Source organism: Balaenoptera physalus (genome assembly GCF_965194825.1).
Source record: "Balaenoptera physalus genome assembly, chromosome: 8".
Lineage (NCBI taxonomy): Eukaryota > Metazoa > Chordata > Mammalia > Artiodactyla > Balaenopteridae > Balaenoptera > Balaenoptera physalus.
In genome coordinates, this window is record NC_138887.1 from 110,920,029 (window position 1) to 110,934,184 (window position 14,156).

The 14,156-nt window shown below is 45.4% G+C and overlaps 1 protein-coding gene across 4 annotated transcripts in view; it reads left to right on the forward strand.

Moving 5' to 3' along the window:
* Window positions 1–10,337: 10,337 nt before the first annotated feature.
* TMEM178B (transmembrane protein 178B) overlaps window positions 10,338–14,156 on the forward strand; it is a 349,130-nt gene continuing 345,311 nt past the window's right edge. For all 4 annotated transcript variants that reach the window (XR_014266844.1, XM_082473133.1, XM_082473135.1 and 1 more), the window contains exon 1: window positions 10,338–10,726. Coding sequence is in view for 3 of the 4 variants with exons in the window: in XM_082473133.1 (XP_082329259.1) it covers window positions 10,345–10,726 (382 nt within the window). In the remaining variant the exon portion in view is untranslated. The remainder of the gene's footprint in view (window positions 10,727–14,156) is intronic.

The window sequence follows — 14,156 nt, forward strand, 5'->3', positions numbered from 1 at the left end:
AGAATCCGCCTGCCAATGCAGGGGACACAGGTTCGAGCCCTGGTCTGGGAAGATCCCACATGCCGCGGAGCAACTAAGCCCGTGCGCCACAACTACTGAGCCTGCACTCTAGAGCCCGCAAGCCACAACTACTGAGCCCACGCTCCTAGAGCCTGTGCTCCGCAACAAGAGAAGCCATCGCAATGAGAAGCCCGCGCACCGCAATGAAGAATAGCCCCCCCAACCCCGCTCGCCACAACTAGAGAAAGCCCACGTGCAGCAACGAACATCCAGTGCAGCCAAAAATAAATAAATAAATAATGCATACATACTTACTTATGAGAGAGAAATGATCACAGAAAAATATCTTAGCTATTCTCACTAGTAGATTTTTACAAATGCACTTTAGAATTATTTTCCAATAAATACCTAGGTTTCAATAAAACCTATTGAAATTTTGATTGGAACTGTGGTAAATATATGAATGATTTTGTAAAGCATTGGCATTTTAACAGTATTGAGTTGTTTCATTCAGGAACATGGTAGGTTTCTACATCTTTTCAGGTCATTTATGTCTATCGATAAAATTTTGTGGTTTTCTTCATATAAAGCCTTCACTTTCTTTGTAACTGTTACACTTAAGTATATTATAGGGTGTTCTTTGTTTGTTTGTGTGTTGTTGTTACTGTGCATAGGATACTTTTCCAGTAGTTGTTCTAACAGTTAGTTGCTATTATATTAGAATGTATTGATTCCTGTGTATGTTTCTCATATCAGGCCATCTTATTGAACTCTCTTATTGGTGTTAATAGTTGTTTGGTTTTTTTCTTTTGAGTTTTCATTACCAACCCCCCCACCCCACCCCACCCCATTATTAAATAGTGGTGGTAGAGAGAGCATACTTGTCTTGGTCCTGATTTTATGGAAATATCCCCTCTGGGCCAGTCCATCCTGGCCTGTTTGCCCTCAGATTTGTTCCTTGATTTTCCTTGCTCAGTTCTACTGCAGGGGGCTGACATTTGTAGGCTACATATCCTGAGGCTCCCATGTCAGCTGGTGTCCATCTGGGTTCAGCCAATGGGAGGTCCTGGGAAGAGATTAACGAACAAAAGAAAGGGAGCATCCAGAGTATCTCTCCCCTATTCTCGGCCGCAGGTAACAACTCCAGCCACAGCTGCCTCAATTCATGGTTCCAGCTCTGGCCAGACAAGTGTTTCCATGGTTCCTGCATCTGTTGGGTGAATCTGGTTTCTGGGCTCAGGACCTCTTTTTGTTCCTCCAGCTAGGCTGCCCTCAGTCCCCAGCAAGAGCGCCCTTGCCCTAGACCCCTTGTTTTAGAGGGCCCACATATCACAAACACACACAAAATAACTGTTGAAGACCTCATGGTTGCCTTTATGTCTTGGGATCCGGCATCAGTACTGGCGTAGCATGGCTTGCAACCCAAAACATCTGTTCTTCTGGTTAACGCAGAACAGGCCCCAAGGAGATGCTTTTCTATACCTCTTGCCCTGTGTCCTCAAAACAAAAGACAACTGCATCTGAATGCCTTTAAGTTGTGCGGGTTGAGTTGCTGCCGATGTTGGTGTGATAGATACTGCTTTGGAGTGCTGAGAGGATCTGAGGGCGGAGGCACTTTGATAAAAGAAAAGATGAAATGATTAACTTGTCAAAGCCTTCCTCCCAGATAGCAGGCCCACAGTAGAGTTTTGAATAAGGAAGCATCATTTCCCAGGAGTGATGAGCATCCATTTTCTTGCTTCCCTTTGTGTTCCGATTCACGGCTCTGGAGTTACACATGAATTAGCGTGGTATTTTGAACAGTAGCACACAGTAACTGAGGAACTTTTTACAATATTATGCTCTTGCAATTCATATTGCTCTTAAACTACAAGTGTATTTCTCTAGACCTAATCTGAATTTTGGCCCCCAATCCAGAAATATTCTTTATAACTTGTGTGGAACATAGTTTGAATTTGTTTCTAGCGATGTGGCCTCAACTGAGCCAATAGTCATGAAGTTCTTTGGGGAAACTCAAAGATTATTTATGATATGTCTTGAATCTATCCATAGATGAAATACATTTAAATTTGACTTTATAGCCACTTAAGACACATAATGGAAATGTCAATTAAATGTTGTTAAAGCCATTAAATTTAATTGAGAAAGGATATAAGATATACTAGGATAGCTAAATGAAACAATAGAAGATCTTTAAATGCAGAGAAAAATGTGGTCTTTGGTGGAAAATGAAATTAACTTTGGATGTGAGCTATCCAAAATTTTTTGATACGAACTGTTGCTTGCTATTTTTCATATAAAAAAGCATATCTAAATTTGGCAATTTCTCACTTAAAGGGATTAAAAATATTTTAAAATTGTAAAGAAAATGGTTTTCTAGATAGAAATGAACTATGTAGAACCAAAAGTGATATTCCAATAAAATATAAGGAAATTAGAACAAGGAAATGCAAATGTTTTTATGACTTTAAAGAAGATTCACATACAATTAATCCCAAAGTAATGTCTGTAGTAACTATTTTCCAACCATTATTGATGAAGTTATGGTCTTGTAGAGAGATTTGAATAAATTAAGCAATGTGCTGTGATTTTTGGTTTTCTTCATTCTGACATTTAAATATTTGAAAGAAGAACTTAATAAATATTGTGTGGATATAGATGTTACTTTAAGAGATAGTAAAAATCATGCTGTATGTGATAATGATTTATATGGTGAAAGTAATATAGTATTTTTTGCATTAACAATAATTTGTCATATGTGATTGTTACAGTGCTTGAATGTAACGTGTAAAATTCCAGCTGTAACTATTGCTTTAAGAATTTTATTGACACTTCCAATAGAAGTGTTACTGCCTCAGTAAAGTTTCTCCAAATTGAAATTAATTTTAAAAAAAACTATCTAGAAACTACAGTGAATCAAAAACAGTTGTCAAAAACATTTGGCATTATCATCAATGGAATATAATATTATGTGAAAATCCTGGTTATAACAATAGAATGATTTTTCTGAAATAAAAGTCAAGAAGATTAAGTCTTATGATGCACATATTACAAGTTAATTACGAAGTCTTTATTTTACTCACCTTCATGTTGTTGACCCATCAATGCACGAGCAATAATAATTAATTTGGTTGTCTTTGGTATTTTGCCAACTTTTTTTCATACAAAAACCATAACTTTACACATATTTGAAATTTCTGTCATCATAAAGGTATTTGTCAGGTAGAAAATTTTTAGTTAACAATTTTTCATTTGACTTCTGCCTTTTAAACATTTAGACATATGGTATGTGGGCCTCCATTTGTATGCTTGCCCTGAGCTCTTTGTTAGGGGTGAGCCTGCCTTCAGCTGAGGGGTGGTAGTGGCTTTTTGCTATCAACTTCCTGTTGCCTGCTTGGCTTCTTGGTTCTTCCATCATCCTTTAATTTTGCACAAATAAGCAGACACATGAATATTTTCTTATGTCCCTTTCTTTTTTACATGAAAGGTAAAGTCATGGGTTAAATAGTGTCCCCCCCAAAAGGTATGTTGAAGTCGTTATCCTCATGCCCTCAAAATATGGCCTTATTTAGAAATAGTGTCATTGTAGATGTAGTTAGTTAAGATGAGGTTATGCTGGAGTAGGCTAGGCTCTTAATCCAATGAGACTAGTGTCCTTATAAGAAGAGAGAAATTTGGAGACAGAGGAAAGGATGATGTGAGAGAAGATGTTCATGTGCTGACACAAGCAAAGACTGGAGTGAAGCATCTATAAACTGGGAAATGTCAAGAATTGCCAGCAGACACTGGAGGTTAGAAGAGGCCAGGAATGATTGTCCCCTACAGGTTCCAGAGGGAGCATGGTCCCGCTAACAACTTGATTTTGGACTTCTAGCCTCTAGGACTGTGTGATGATACATTTCTGATGTTTTAAGATACATAGTTTGTGATACTTTGCCATAGAAACGCTAGGAAACTAATATAGGTAGTATAATGAATATACTCTTTGCCTGTTGTACAAGTGCTCTGCAGACTAAATACCTAGAAGCACATCCGTTGGGTCATAACAAACCTGTATTTTTCATCTTAACAGCTACTCCAAATTGTCCTCCAGTGTGGCAGTGTCAGTTTACTCTCCTATCAGCCTTGCATGGGAACACGTTTCCTTATGCCCTGGCCAACACTTGACATTAACAGACATGTAATTTTTTTTCCATCTGATGGGTAAAAAGCAGTATTTAAAAAAATTGTATTCCCTGATTACTAGTGAGATTGAGTTTTTTCCCGTATGTTAATTTCCCATTTGAATTTCTTCTTCTGTAAATTGTCTTTTTATAATCTTTGCCCGGTTTCCTGTTGTGTTATTTGTTTTATTCCTACTAGTTTGAAATACTTCTTTATGCAGGAGATGATCTTATTCATTTTTTTTTTGATCTTATTCATTTTAACCCATTCCTAGTATAGGAAGAGCTTTTAAATATCAAGAATGTTTGTTGGGTTTAATTGGTTGTCTTTTCAGCTTCTAGTGAGATGATCAAATGATATTTATTTGACCTATTGATATGAGGCACCTGTAATTGTAAGAACTTTAAAAAGCAGAGCAGTTAAGTATTTTATGGGCAAGAGGAATGATGCCAATGTGGGGCTTTTCAAAATATGTTTAGAGGGCTGCCTGGTTAGAACAGAGGGTGTGTCTAAGGGAATGTGGTGGTCAGCTTTAGAAAATTGGCTGAAGCCTTTGTGGGGCTTTATGTGGGGTACGGAGTTTGAACTTTACTGTACAGGCAAAATGAAATCACTGCAGAATTTTGAGTAAAGGACTGTAGAATTTAAGAAGATTAATATGATGCTGTGGTGGAGGAAGAAGAAAATAAAAGCAAGGAGAGGACTTAGAAACCCAGGGGTGAGATGAAAATAGCCTTTTGCCATAATGACCCTAATAAGGAAAAAAAGGAGGAAAGTAGGTAAGCACACCAATATGACTCTGATGAGGAGAGATTTGGGAAGAAGGTCTTCATAAGGAAAGAAGTGTACCTATTCAAGCATAAGTACTAGTGTGTCACAGACTTTGGGGACTTTGTCAGGGGGCTAAAGTGGAAGATAACTTTTGGGTTTCAAATAATGTCCAAGTTGTGCAAAGTTAATTAGGAAAATAAAAATAAGAATATACAGAGGGCCTTTTCTCTGGGCAATGATGTAATATTGATGGACGGCTAAGAGAAAGCACACCTCATCAACCTTTATTTTGCTTCCAATTGACAATGTCAAGGAGAGTGATTTTCAGACTGAAGGTAGGGTGTAGGGTAGAACAATTATGATAACTGAAGGTAGTTCACAATGGGTGAAAAAATTATAGGAGAGCATCTATCTGCTCTGTGTGAACTGTACCCCAGGAAACTGAAAGAACTTTTAATGATATCTCTGAACCTCTGATGTTGACCTTGGAGAAAGCCTGGAGAATGTGAACTTAAAAATAGATGTGTGTGTGTGCCTGTGTGTGTGTGTGCAAATAGAATTCCAAATTTCAAAAATGTAGATTTCACAAATTGCAAATCAATGATCTTAATGTCATTTCGGGGCAAGATCCTAGGATAGCATTCCAAAGGGATGACTTGTAGTCTCCTGGAAGAGGAGGTGAGGATCATTAGTTCTACATGGGTCATGCCATGACTGTTAGATCCAGGAGCACTATTGGATGCAAGAAGCACTAACAATCAGAGGGTATTAGAGACCCAGTAGGAGCAAGCACAAGGAGGAAATGAAGAAAGCATGTTTAGCTTGGAGGGAAGAAGGCTTAGAGAGAACATGATGGCTGATGTCAAATATGAGAAAGACCATTATATGGAAGAGGGATCAGGTACCTGTGGGCTTCTCGAAGGCCAATGGGTAGGATTCCAGGGACCTAGGATAAGACTTAGGATAAGGAAGACCTGTGTAACCACGTGCACCATCCAGTAGTGCTTTCCAAGACAGTGATTCTTCTTTTTCTTTTTTTAAAGATTTATTTATTATTTATTTATTTTTGGCTGTGTCGGGTCTTAGTTGCGGCACGCGGGATCTTCCTTGAGGCATGTGGGATCTTTTGTTGCGGCACACGGTCTTCTCTCTAGCTGTGGTGTGCGGGTTTTCTCTCTCTAGTTGTGGCGCGTAGGCTCCAGGGCATGTGGGCTCTGTAGTCTGCGGCACGCAGGCTCTCTAGCTGAGGCGTGCGAGCTCAGTAGTTGTGGCGCGCGGGCTTAGTTGCCCCACGGCATGTGGGATCTTAGTTCCCTGACCAGACATGGAACCCGCATGCCCTGCATTGTAAGGCGGATTCTTTACCACTGGACCACCAGGTAAGTCCCCCAACACAGTGATTTTTCCATCACTGCAAGTGTGCTAGCAGAAGCCGGTCAGTCACTTTTTTGGGAAATGTTCTTGAAGAGATTCATGCGTTATTGTGTGGGTAACTCTAAAGTTCCTTCCAATTTTGAGCTTCTGTGATCCTAGGCCAGTGTAGGTACGAATGGGAAGGATTAGGTTGGAAATACAGAGACTGTGAAGCCGTAACTAATGAGGAATTGGAAGAAGACAGAAGGAAGAAATGTAGATCACTCAACTGAGAAAAGAAAATCCTGTAGTCATATAGTCTAGAGGAAGAATCCACCATCTTTTTAGCCCCAAAGACCAGGATCATCTCCAAACGGTTTAGGGCCGTCCAAGAACATTGCACTTTAAAGAAGGCCTCTAATCAGTGTCTTTCATAGGGTTTTGGGGATGGAGGACAAACATTTCAAAATACAACTTTAATGATGTTCAGAAAAGATGATGACATTGTGCATTTGGGTCCCTTCCCCCCGCAGGACTGCTCAGGAAGACCATGAGGGAGGGACAAAGCACATCATCGGAAGCAGGCCTAAGGCACAGGCCAGGAGAAAAAGTTAAAAAGCAAGAGCAAGAAAGGAGTGGAATAATGGCAGAGAGAGGAAGGATACAGACAAAATGAAAAAGTACATTTATTGCGAATAGCAGCTGCCTGGGCTTCCAGAGGTCTCAGGGGCACCTCTTTCAGCTGGTTCTCAGGGGCAGGAGAGTTGGGTACCAGGAGACTGAGGCTCTACTGCTGGCTGTGCCCCAGCTTCCCGAGTGACCTTGTAGATGTCATTTCGCCTTTCCGCCTCCTTCCTATTGTCAAAGGCAGGCATACTGCTAACCTAAAAGTGCTCTGGGCTTTACCGAAGAAAATAGCTCCAGAAATTGAAGACATTGCCTGCCTGTGTACGAAGTGTCTGCACTTGTTTCTGTTTTTTTCAGGGTTGAGGGAGGGAGAGCGGGTAAGAGGAGTGTAGAAAGAAAGTGAGAAGACATTGTGGCCAAAGTCGCTTAGCTCCGCCTTAGCTCCCGGGACCGGGATCTGGCAGAGGGGGCATGCCTGCAGCCCGCGACCAGCCGGGCACCCAAGAACCGAGCGGACACCCTCGGTCTCTGTTGTCCCTTCAGCAAGTCCCATTGCAGCATCAGGGACGAAAAGCGAGGCACGCCCCTCCCCCACTAGATGGCACTGAAACGCCTCGTTCGCGATTTTCAAAATGCAGGAAGGAGGAAAAAAGACAAAAAGAATATGGTGGAGGTGCGCTCATTTTGGATCGCAGGCCCAGTTGTTCAAAGCAGGGTACCGGACCCTCTCTTTCTCCCCAGGGCAGCTCTTTACCCGGGAGTGCAGGCCCTCGGCTTTGGAATGAGGGTGAAAATGAGGGGTGAGGCTTAGAGTGAAGAACCTAGGGTTTCGACCTGGGAGGGAGGCTCCCAGCCCTGCGGCGCCGTCTCACGTGAGCCGGGCGGTGTGTGTGGGCGGATGAAGCTGGGCTCGCTCGGGGCCCACTCGCTCAAGGTCTGGGGTCTACCCGCGACACCTCTCAGAGCCCTCATCCAGCCCCCATCCGGATAAGGACAAAGCCCGCACCGAGGTTTCGTTTAGCCCCACTTCCCCTCCTCAAAGCGCGAGCCCCTGGGCGTTTTCAAAATGTCTATTAAGCACCCCCCCCCCCCCATGAAAATTCTGCTCCTCTTGTCTGGAAAAGATCAGTCAATTTTCTTTTTTCTTTTCCCTCTGAGGAGGGAAGTGGAGGCAAGTGGAGGTGGGTGTGAGTCGGGGTGTCTGGCGTTGGCGTGGGGATGGACCGAGGCTGGCAGTGACAACCCCGCGGACACGCGCTCAGCCCTGGGTGGAAACGCCTGTAGCTAATAGGATAGCGCTTGTGGCTTTCTGGGGAAAACAAAGATCACATACAATCCAGGACATCAGCGACCGAAACCGGGGATGCAGGGAACTTCCTCAGCCCCTCTGAATGCCGACTCCGCAATAAGCAGTCTTTTCTTCGATTTAAGGGAATTTTCCACTACTTAAAAGAGATAAACAGGAGATGGAGGCAACATCCCTAATTTAATACTAATGCGTGTAAACATGCTACATACCACATGTATGTATATGTGCATAAATATGGATGTGGTTGGGCACAAACCTCTCTAGACACCATTGACTTGCCTGGTCAAAGAATAAGGCTTAGACATTTTGCCTGGGAAATGGTGCACTTTATCTTTAAGAATGCTAGAAAAATAAGAGATGAGGCTCACGTTGCACGGATGACATCACTAGCTTTTGGCTGCGCGCTCCGTGTTCTCGTCTGTGGGTTTTAGCCAAGGCTGCAGCGCCCGGCGCCCTGAGCGAGAACAGCAGCGGCTTCCTACAGCGCCCGCAACCGGGCGATGCGATTTCCCGAGCCTCCCGGGCGCAGCCTGGGCTCTCGCTCCCCGGCACCGGCCGAGACTGCAAGGCCCCGGAGCCGCCGCGGCTAGAGGAGGAGGCCGGGAGGGGAAGCTGAGCAACCCAGCCTCCCTCCCCCACCCTCGCCCCATTCACCTCGGCGACCACCTCGCCGGGAGCCTGATCGTGGAACGCCGAGGCTGGGATGCGATTCTCTGCAAGCTGCCGAGTGAGCCGGCAGCTCAGCTCCTGGGTGGGCTGCGAAGAAAATGCTGCAATCTGAGAGCGGCTGACCCCAGTTGGGCAGCGCAGACGGGGTGCTAGAGTGCCGGAGCTCAGGTGTAAGGAGAAGGGGGCGGATTGTGTTGAAGGGCCGGGGCAGTTGTTTTTCTGGGTACCAGCAGCTCCCGGGCAGCACGTTCCCGGGGCTACCCGGGAGCCAGATGAAGTGAGGCGGAGGCGCCGCGGGAGAGGCGGGTCTGAAGGTGGCCGGGTGGACACTCCAGGAGGAAGACGGCACTGGGGAGGGCGGCATGACGCCCCCGGGGCTGGGTGCTTGGCTGGCGGGGCGCAGCCATCGCGCGACCTGTCCATGGTGTTGAAGGCGCCCTGCGCCGAGCTCCGCGAGCCCCGCGTGGTGCGCCCTGCCGGGTGCGCCCTCCTCGGCGCAGCCCGCCTCTCGCGCCCGCGAGCTGCCGCCCCGTCGCCGCAAACCCTCGGCCAAGGCTCGTCCGGTAACGCCGTCCGGGTGACCGCACCGTCGGCCCGAGGGGCCGCCTGAATGGCGAAGCAAGAGGCAGACGACCCGGGAGCTTGCGGGGAAAGGTCGGCCGAGACCGTGCGCCGACTGGGAGCCCGCCTCTGAGCGCAGCGCGCTGGCCAGAAGGAGCAAAGGACCTGCTGGTGACCAGAGGACAGAGATTTTTAAAAGACCCGACCCAGAGAGGAAGAACATTTCTTCTCTCGCAGACCGGAAGGGGGAGAGTGGCTGAGAGGGAGACCCAGGCGGGACGCAGGGCAGGCAGCCCTGGCATCTGGAGGTTTCCTTCGCTGGCCGGCCGCATCGCGGGTGTTTCAGTTCATCCTGTCGTCTAGCGGCTCCTCCTGATAGACACCCTCCTCCCCCAGCCCCCTCCCAAGAAAGCCAAGCGAGTGGGTCCCGTCGCCACCCTACACAAAGAAAGCCCAGGAGCCCAGCCGCAGCCGAGGGCATTCGGTGTTTGGTTTCCGGCCCGAGGGCAGCGTCGCCCGAAGCCCGGCTGAGTGCGGCCGCGGCCGGTTCGGAGCAGTCGCTTCCTGCCGAGCCGGGAGGGGGCGGGAGGCGGCCGTGTCTGGCTCGCCGCCGCCTGAGGCTGCACCTGCTCCGCAGGATGCGCAGAGGCTTGCCGGAGCCTCTCCGGATGAGAACTTTTTAGGCTGCCCGCCCGCGTTCCCGCAGTCCCTGGGCTGCGCACCGGCAGCCGGGGGCCGAGGGGGCGCCGCTGCGCGAACCCCCCTCCCGCCCCCTCCCGCCCCCTCCCCCTCCTTGGCTCGGCAGCCCGCCCGCAGCTGTGTTCCGGGCGCGCGGAGGGAAGGCGAGGCTGCGGCGGGTCATGCCCACGGTGTAGCCGCGAAGCGGAGGCATGGCTGCCGGAAGGTTCCTGCTCTACACGGGCCTCTCGCTAGCGCTCTGCGCCCTGGGCATGCTGGCCGTGGCCGTCTGCTCAGACCACTGGTACGAGACGGACGCCAGGAAGCACAGGGACAGGTGCAAGGCCTTCAACACGCGCCGGGTCGACCCTGGCTTCATTTACAACAACAACAACAACTTGCCGCTCCGGGCCAGCCGCTCGCGCCTGGACCGCTGGGAGGGCACACTCCTCCGCGCCCGGAATCGCCGGCAGCTCTTCGCCATGAGCCCCGCCGACGAGTGCAGCCGGCAGTACAACTCCACCAACACGGGCCTCTGGAGGAAGTGCCACCGACAGGGCTTCGACCCGGAGATCGCGGCCCTGATTCGGAAAGGTAAGCGCTCGCCGCGACGCGTGGCGCTGCGGAGAGACCGGCGCCTCTGGGCCGGGCCGCCCTCTCCTCCCTTGCGCGGCCGCAGTCTCTCAGGCCTCCTGGTTCCAGGAGGTCAGGTTATCCAGGCTCGGCTGAGCCTTGCAGTGGCCAGATCTTGCCTCCGAGTATCTGGTAATGGAGGCTTACCTCTCTCTACCCGGCCTCTTGTCTTGCATTTTGTCTGATGGGATTCCAGTAGAATCTCATGGTCCAGGGTTTTTACACAGGGAAATGGCTTCAGTAGTCTCCGAAAAGGAAGGAATCTATAATGTTCTGCTTTTAGTAGAGGAAGCCCTTTAAGAGTGATTTGTCGGCGTAGACACACTCCTAGTTTTAATCTTTGTTTTAGATGTTGAACTGATTCATCAAGGGAAATTTGGGAAAACATCTCACAGAGAAGGCCTTATTCATGCCGGAAGCGTTTAAGTGCTATGCTATACCGGGCATACTGCAGGCATTGGTCATATAAACATTAATAAATCACAGCCCCTGCCCTGTTTCACCCCAAAAGCCCGTTGACCTGTAGCATCATACCACAATTCTTGATTTCTCATTTTGAGAAAGTGGTTGACAAAAGTGTCTTATGCACATTGAATATGAGCAAGATCTAATAAGCACACAAAAAGTAGTTCTTCCAGCAGCACCAAAGTGGGTACTTAAGAGGAAAAAATACTATTTTCAGAAGATTTGTATAAAAAATACCCAAAGTATACCAAAACAGAAAACAAACTGCATTTGCTAATGATAAAAATTTATATGATACTTTAATATGATCACATAAATTTTTAAAAGTCTGTTCATCTGATGCAGTTTGTAAATCTTGCATGATTTATACTTTGGGGACCATCCTGTTCCGTTAGCCTGCTGAGATATTGTTTCGATGTATACTAATACTGCTCTGAAGAAGGGAATATGCATCTTGGAATATGCATTGATGGTAGCTGCACCCTAGAAGATGTGGTGCAATTTTATAAGTCTTGTTCCCCGCAACTTCCTTCATTTTCTTCATCTATTAAGTGGTGATACCAAAGTGAAAACAATGCTGTTATCTGCAAAGTCTTTGTGGCCAAGATACCAAGCAGTTTCTTAATGTCTCAATAATTATAATGCAAGGTTGCTGCTGTTTTTAAATCTTATATGTGAGAACTGATATTCTTTGATTTATAAAAATGTTGAAACGGATCAGAAAAAAATTGTTAATTTGAAAAAAAGTCAATTGTTTAAGAAAGACTAACAGTGGGTATGGATTTAGATTTAGGTGGGGTAGGTCCAGAAAGAGAATCCATCTTAATGTTTGTTTTACAGCTTCTGTAGAATGACGAGGGATTTTAGCTGATTTAGTTAAGAATGTGTTACTATTACAAATATCACATCAGCTTCATGGTTAGACTCTTATTAGAGCAGGGTGTCCCGCTTGGAGCTCTACAACTTTGTCAAGCTGTACAGGATATTAGAGAATTGCAGAAGAGGACAACTTGGGTTTGGATTTAGAAGTGGGAAAACAAGAGGAAGCAGAATAGTTTTTGACAATGGGTGACTTTGTAGCAGTTTTCAGATTCTCAGATTCAGAAAATGTTGTTTTATCCGTCATTTTCTGCTTTCATTAAAGTTGGAATGGTAGGAAGTTAGCTGACATGTGAGGAAGAATTCATGTTAATAATGACTAACAAACACTGGTAGGACTTGCTGAAGGACATTCTTGAATTTCCTTTCTTGAACATCTCCTGGAACAAGCCTGGTATCCTTCTGTCTGGTACTGGTTAACCCTACTTAGAAAAAGGGGTATGGAATTCATGGCTTCTGGTGGTTCCATTGAGAGCTTTGATTCCATGTTGCTCTGCTTGGCGATCCGACTAGAAAGGTTGACTTGGTCTGTGCACCAGAGGGATTGGTTACCATAGTGACATGTTCTTCCGGTGAAGCTGGAAACACAGTGACAGGGAAAGGGGTAGGGGAAGGATGTACAACATTTTGACTTTGTATCGACTGATTTTTAATTGAAGCAACAGAAAATGGACCAGCAGGGGGACTGAATACACTGATACCTAGAGTTGGGAGGGCACCGTATTTCTCTTGAACTAATGCAAATGCTGTTCCCCATCACCCAAAATACAGCAATCACTGTCAGCTGCAAGCACTTGCTTACCATGGCTGTTTCTGTCCATTTGACATTCTTGTTAGTTATTATTGAGATAGATGGCATGCCAGCCTTACAAATCCTGAGAGACTTAAGGTCACTATCTTCATTTTTAATCTCAAAACATAATCTTTGAAAGCCTGATCTGCTTTTTCTAAGTAGTGATGGACACATTTTGGAAATAAGTGCATGTTATATTAGGAGAATTCACAAGCAATTCCAATGGCACATAGAATGTAACCTCTAGACTTAATGTTCCTCCTAGAAGTACAGATTTTAGAAGGAAGTTAAAAAATAAATTGATATCCCTACATTTACTTTTAGGACACCTTAGGGAAAGATATTTCTCTCATGGTATTCATTAGAAGGCTCAAAAGCTATCTTAGGCCTTTGTCTTTTTTGGAAACATCTTCGATTAAAATTCTGGAGATATGTGTTGGGCAGGGGGAAAGGGAAATCAGAGAAAAGACTGCTTAAAATCTGTCAATATTATGGGAAAACTAGAGATTTATCTAAATGATCATATAGCCCTAAAGAACTCAATCATTTGTTAAATCCATGTTCACTACATTAGAAAGTGCTGTTTTTGCATTTTACAATAAAACCACATAATTAATAAGAAAACAAAAGTCAAATCCATATCTGATTTGAAGATAAAGTCCTTTGGATTCATGTTCTTTCTGGAATCCGTTTCTTGCCCTGCTGACATGACTGAACCCACAAAAAGGCATTTCTGATCACTGTGTATTTATTTGTTTGTCTTATTGAACCATAAGTTCCTGGAGGGCAGGAAAGATAATCTTTTGTAAAATACATCCACTAGATGCTTGGTACTTGGGAAATATACAAGTTAGGTTCACAGAAACTTATCCATCAAGAGCTTATTCTAATTGTAGGAACACTGTGTGGGAATCCAAATAAAGGATTAGTCAGAAAATTGTGATAGAAAATGAACCAGTGTAGCTCTCAGGGCAGGTTAATATTGCAACAGAGGCTACATAATTTAACAAGGAGGATTTCTTGAGCAAAAGCTTTGCTAAGGAATAAAGGTAACACAGTAGAGTTTTGGATAACGCATGTCATTGAAAAAACACATATCACCCACAATCATTATTTTTCATATTAGATAAGATTTTAATTATTTCTTTCTCGAGGGTAGGATTTGGGTAGAGGATGTAGCAAGGATCAGTCACTCTTGAATTCCCATCTGTGTCCATACTCATGTCCTCTTGTCTTCCTGCTTTTCAACCTCAT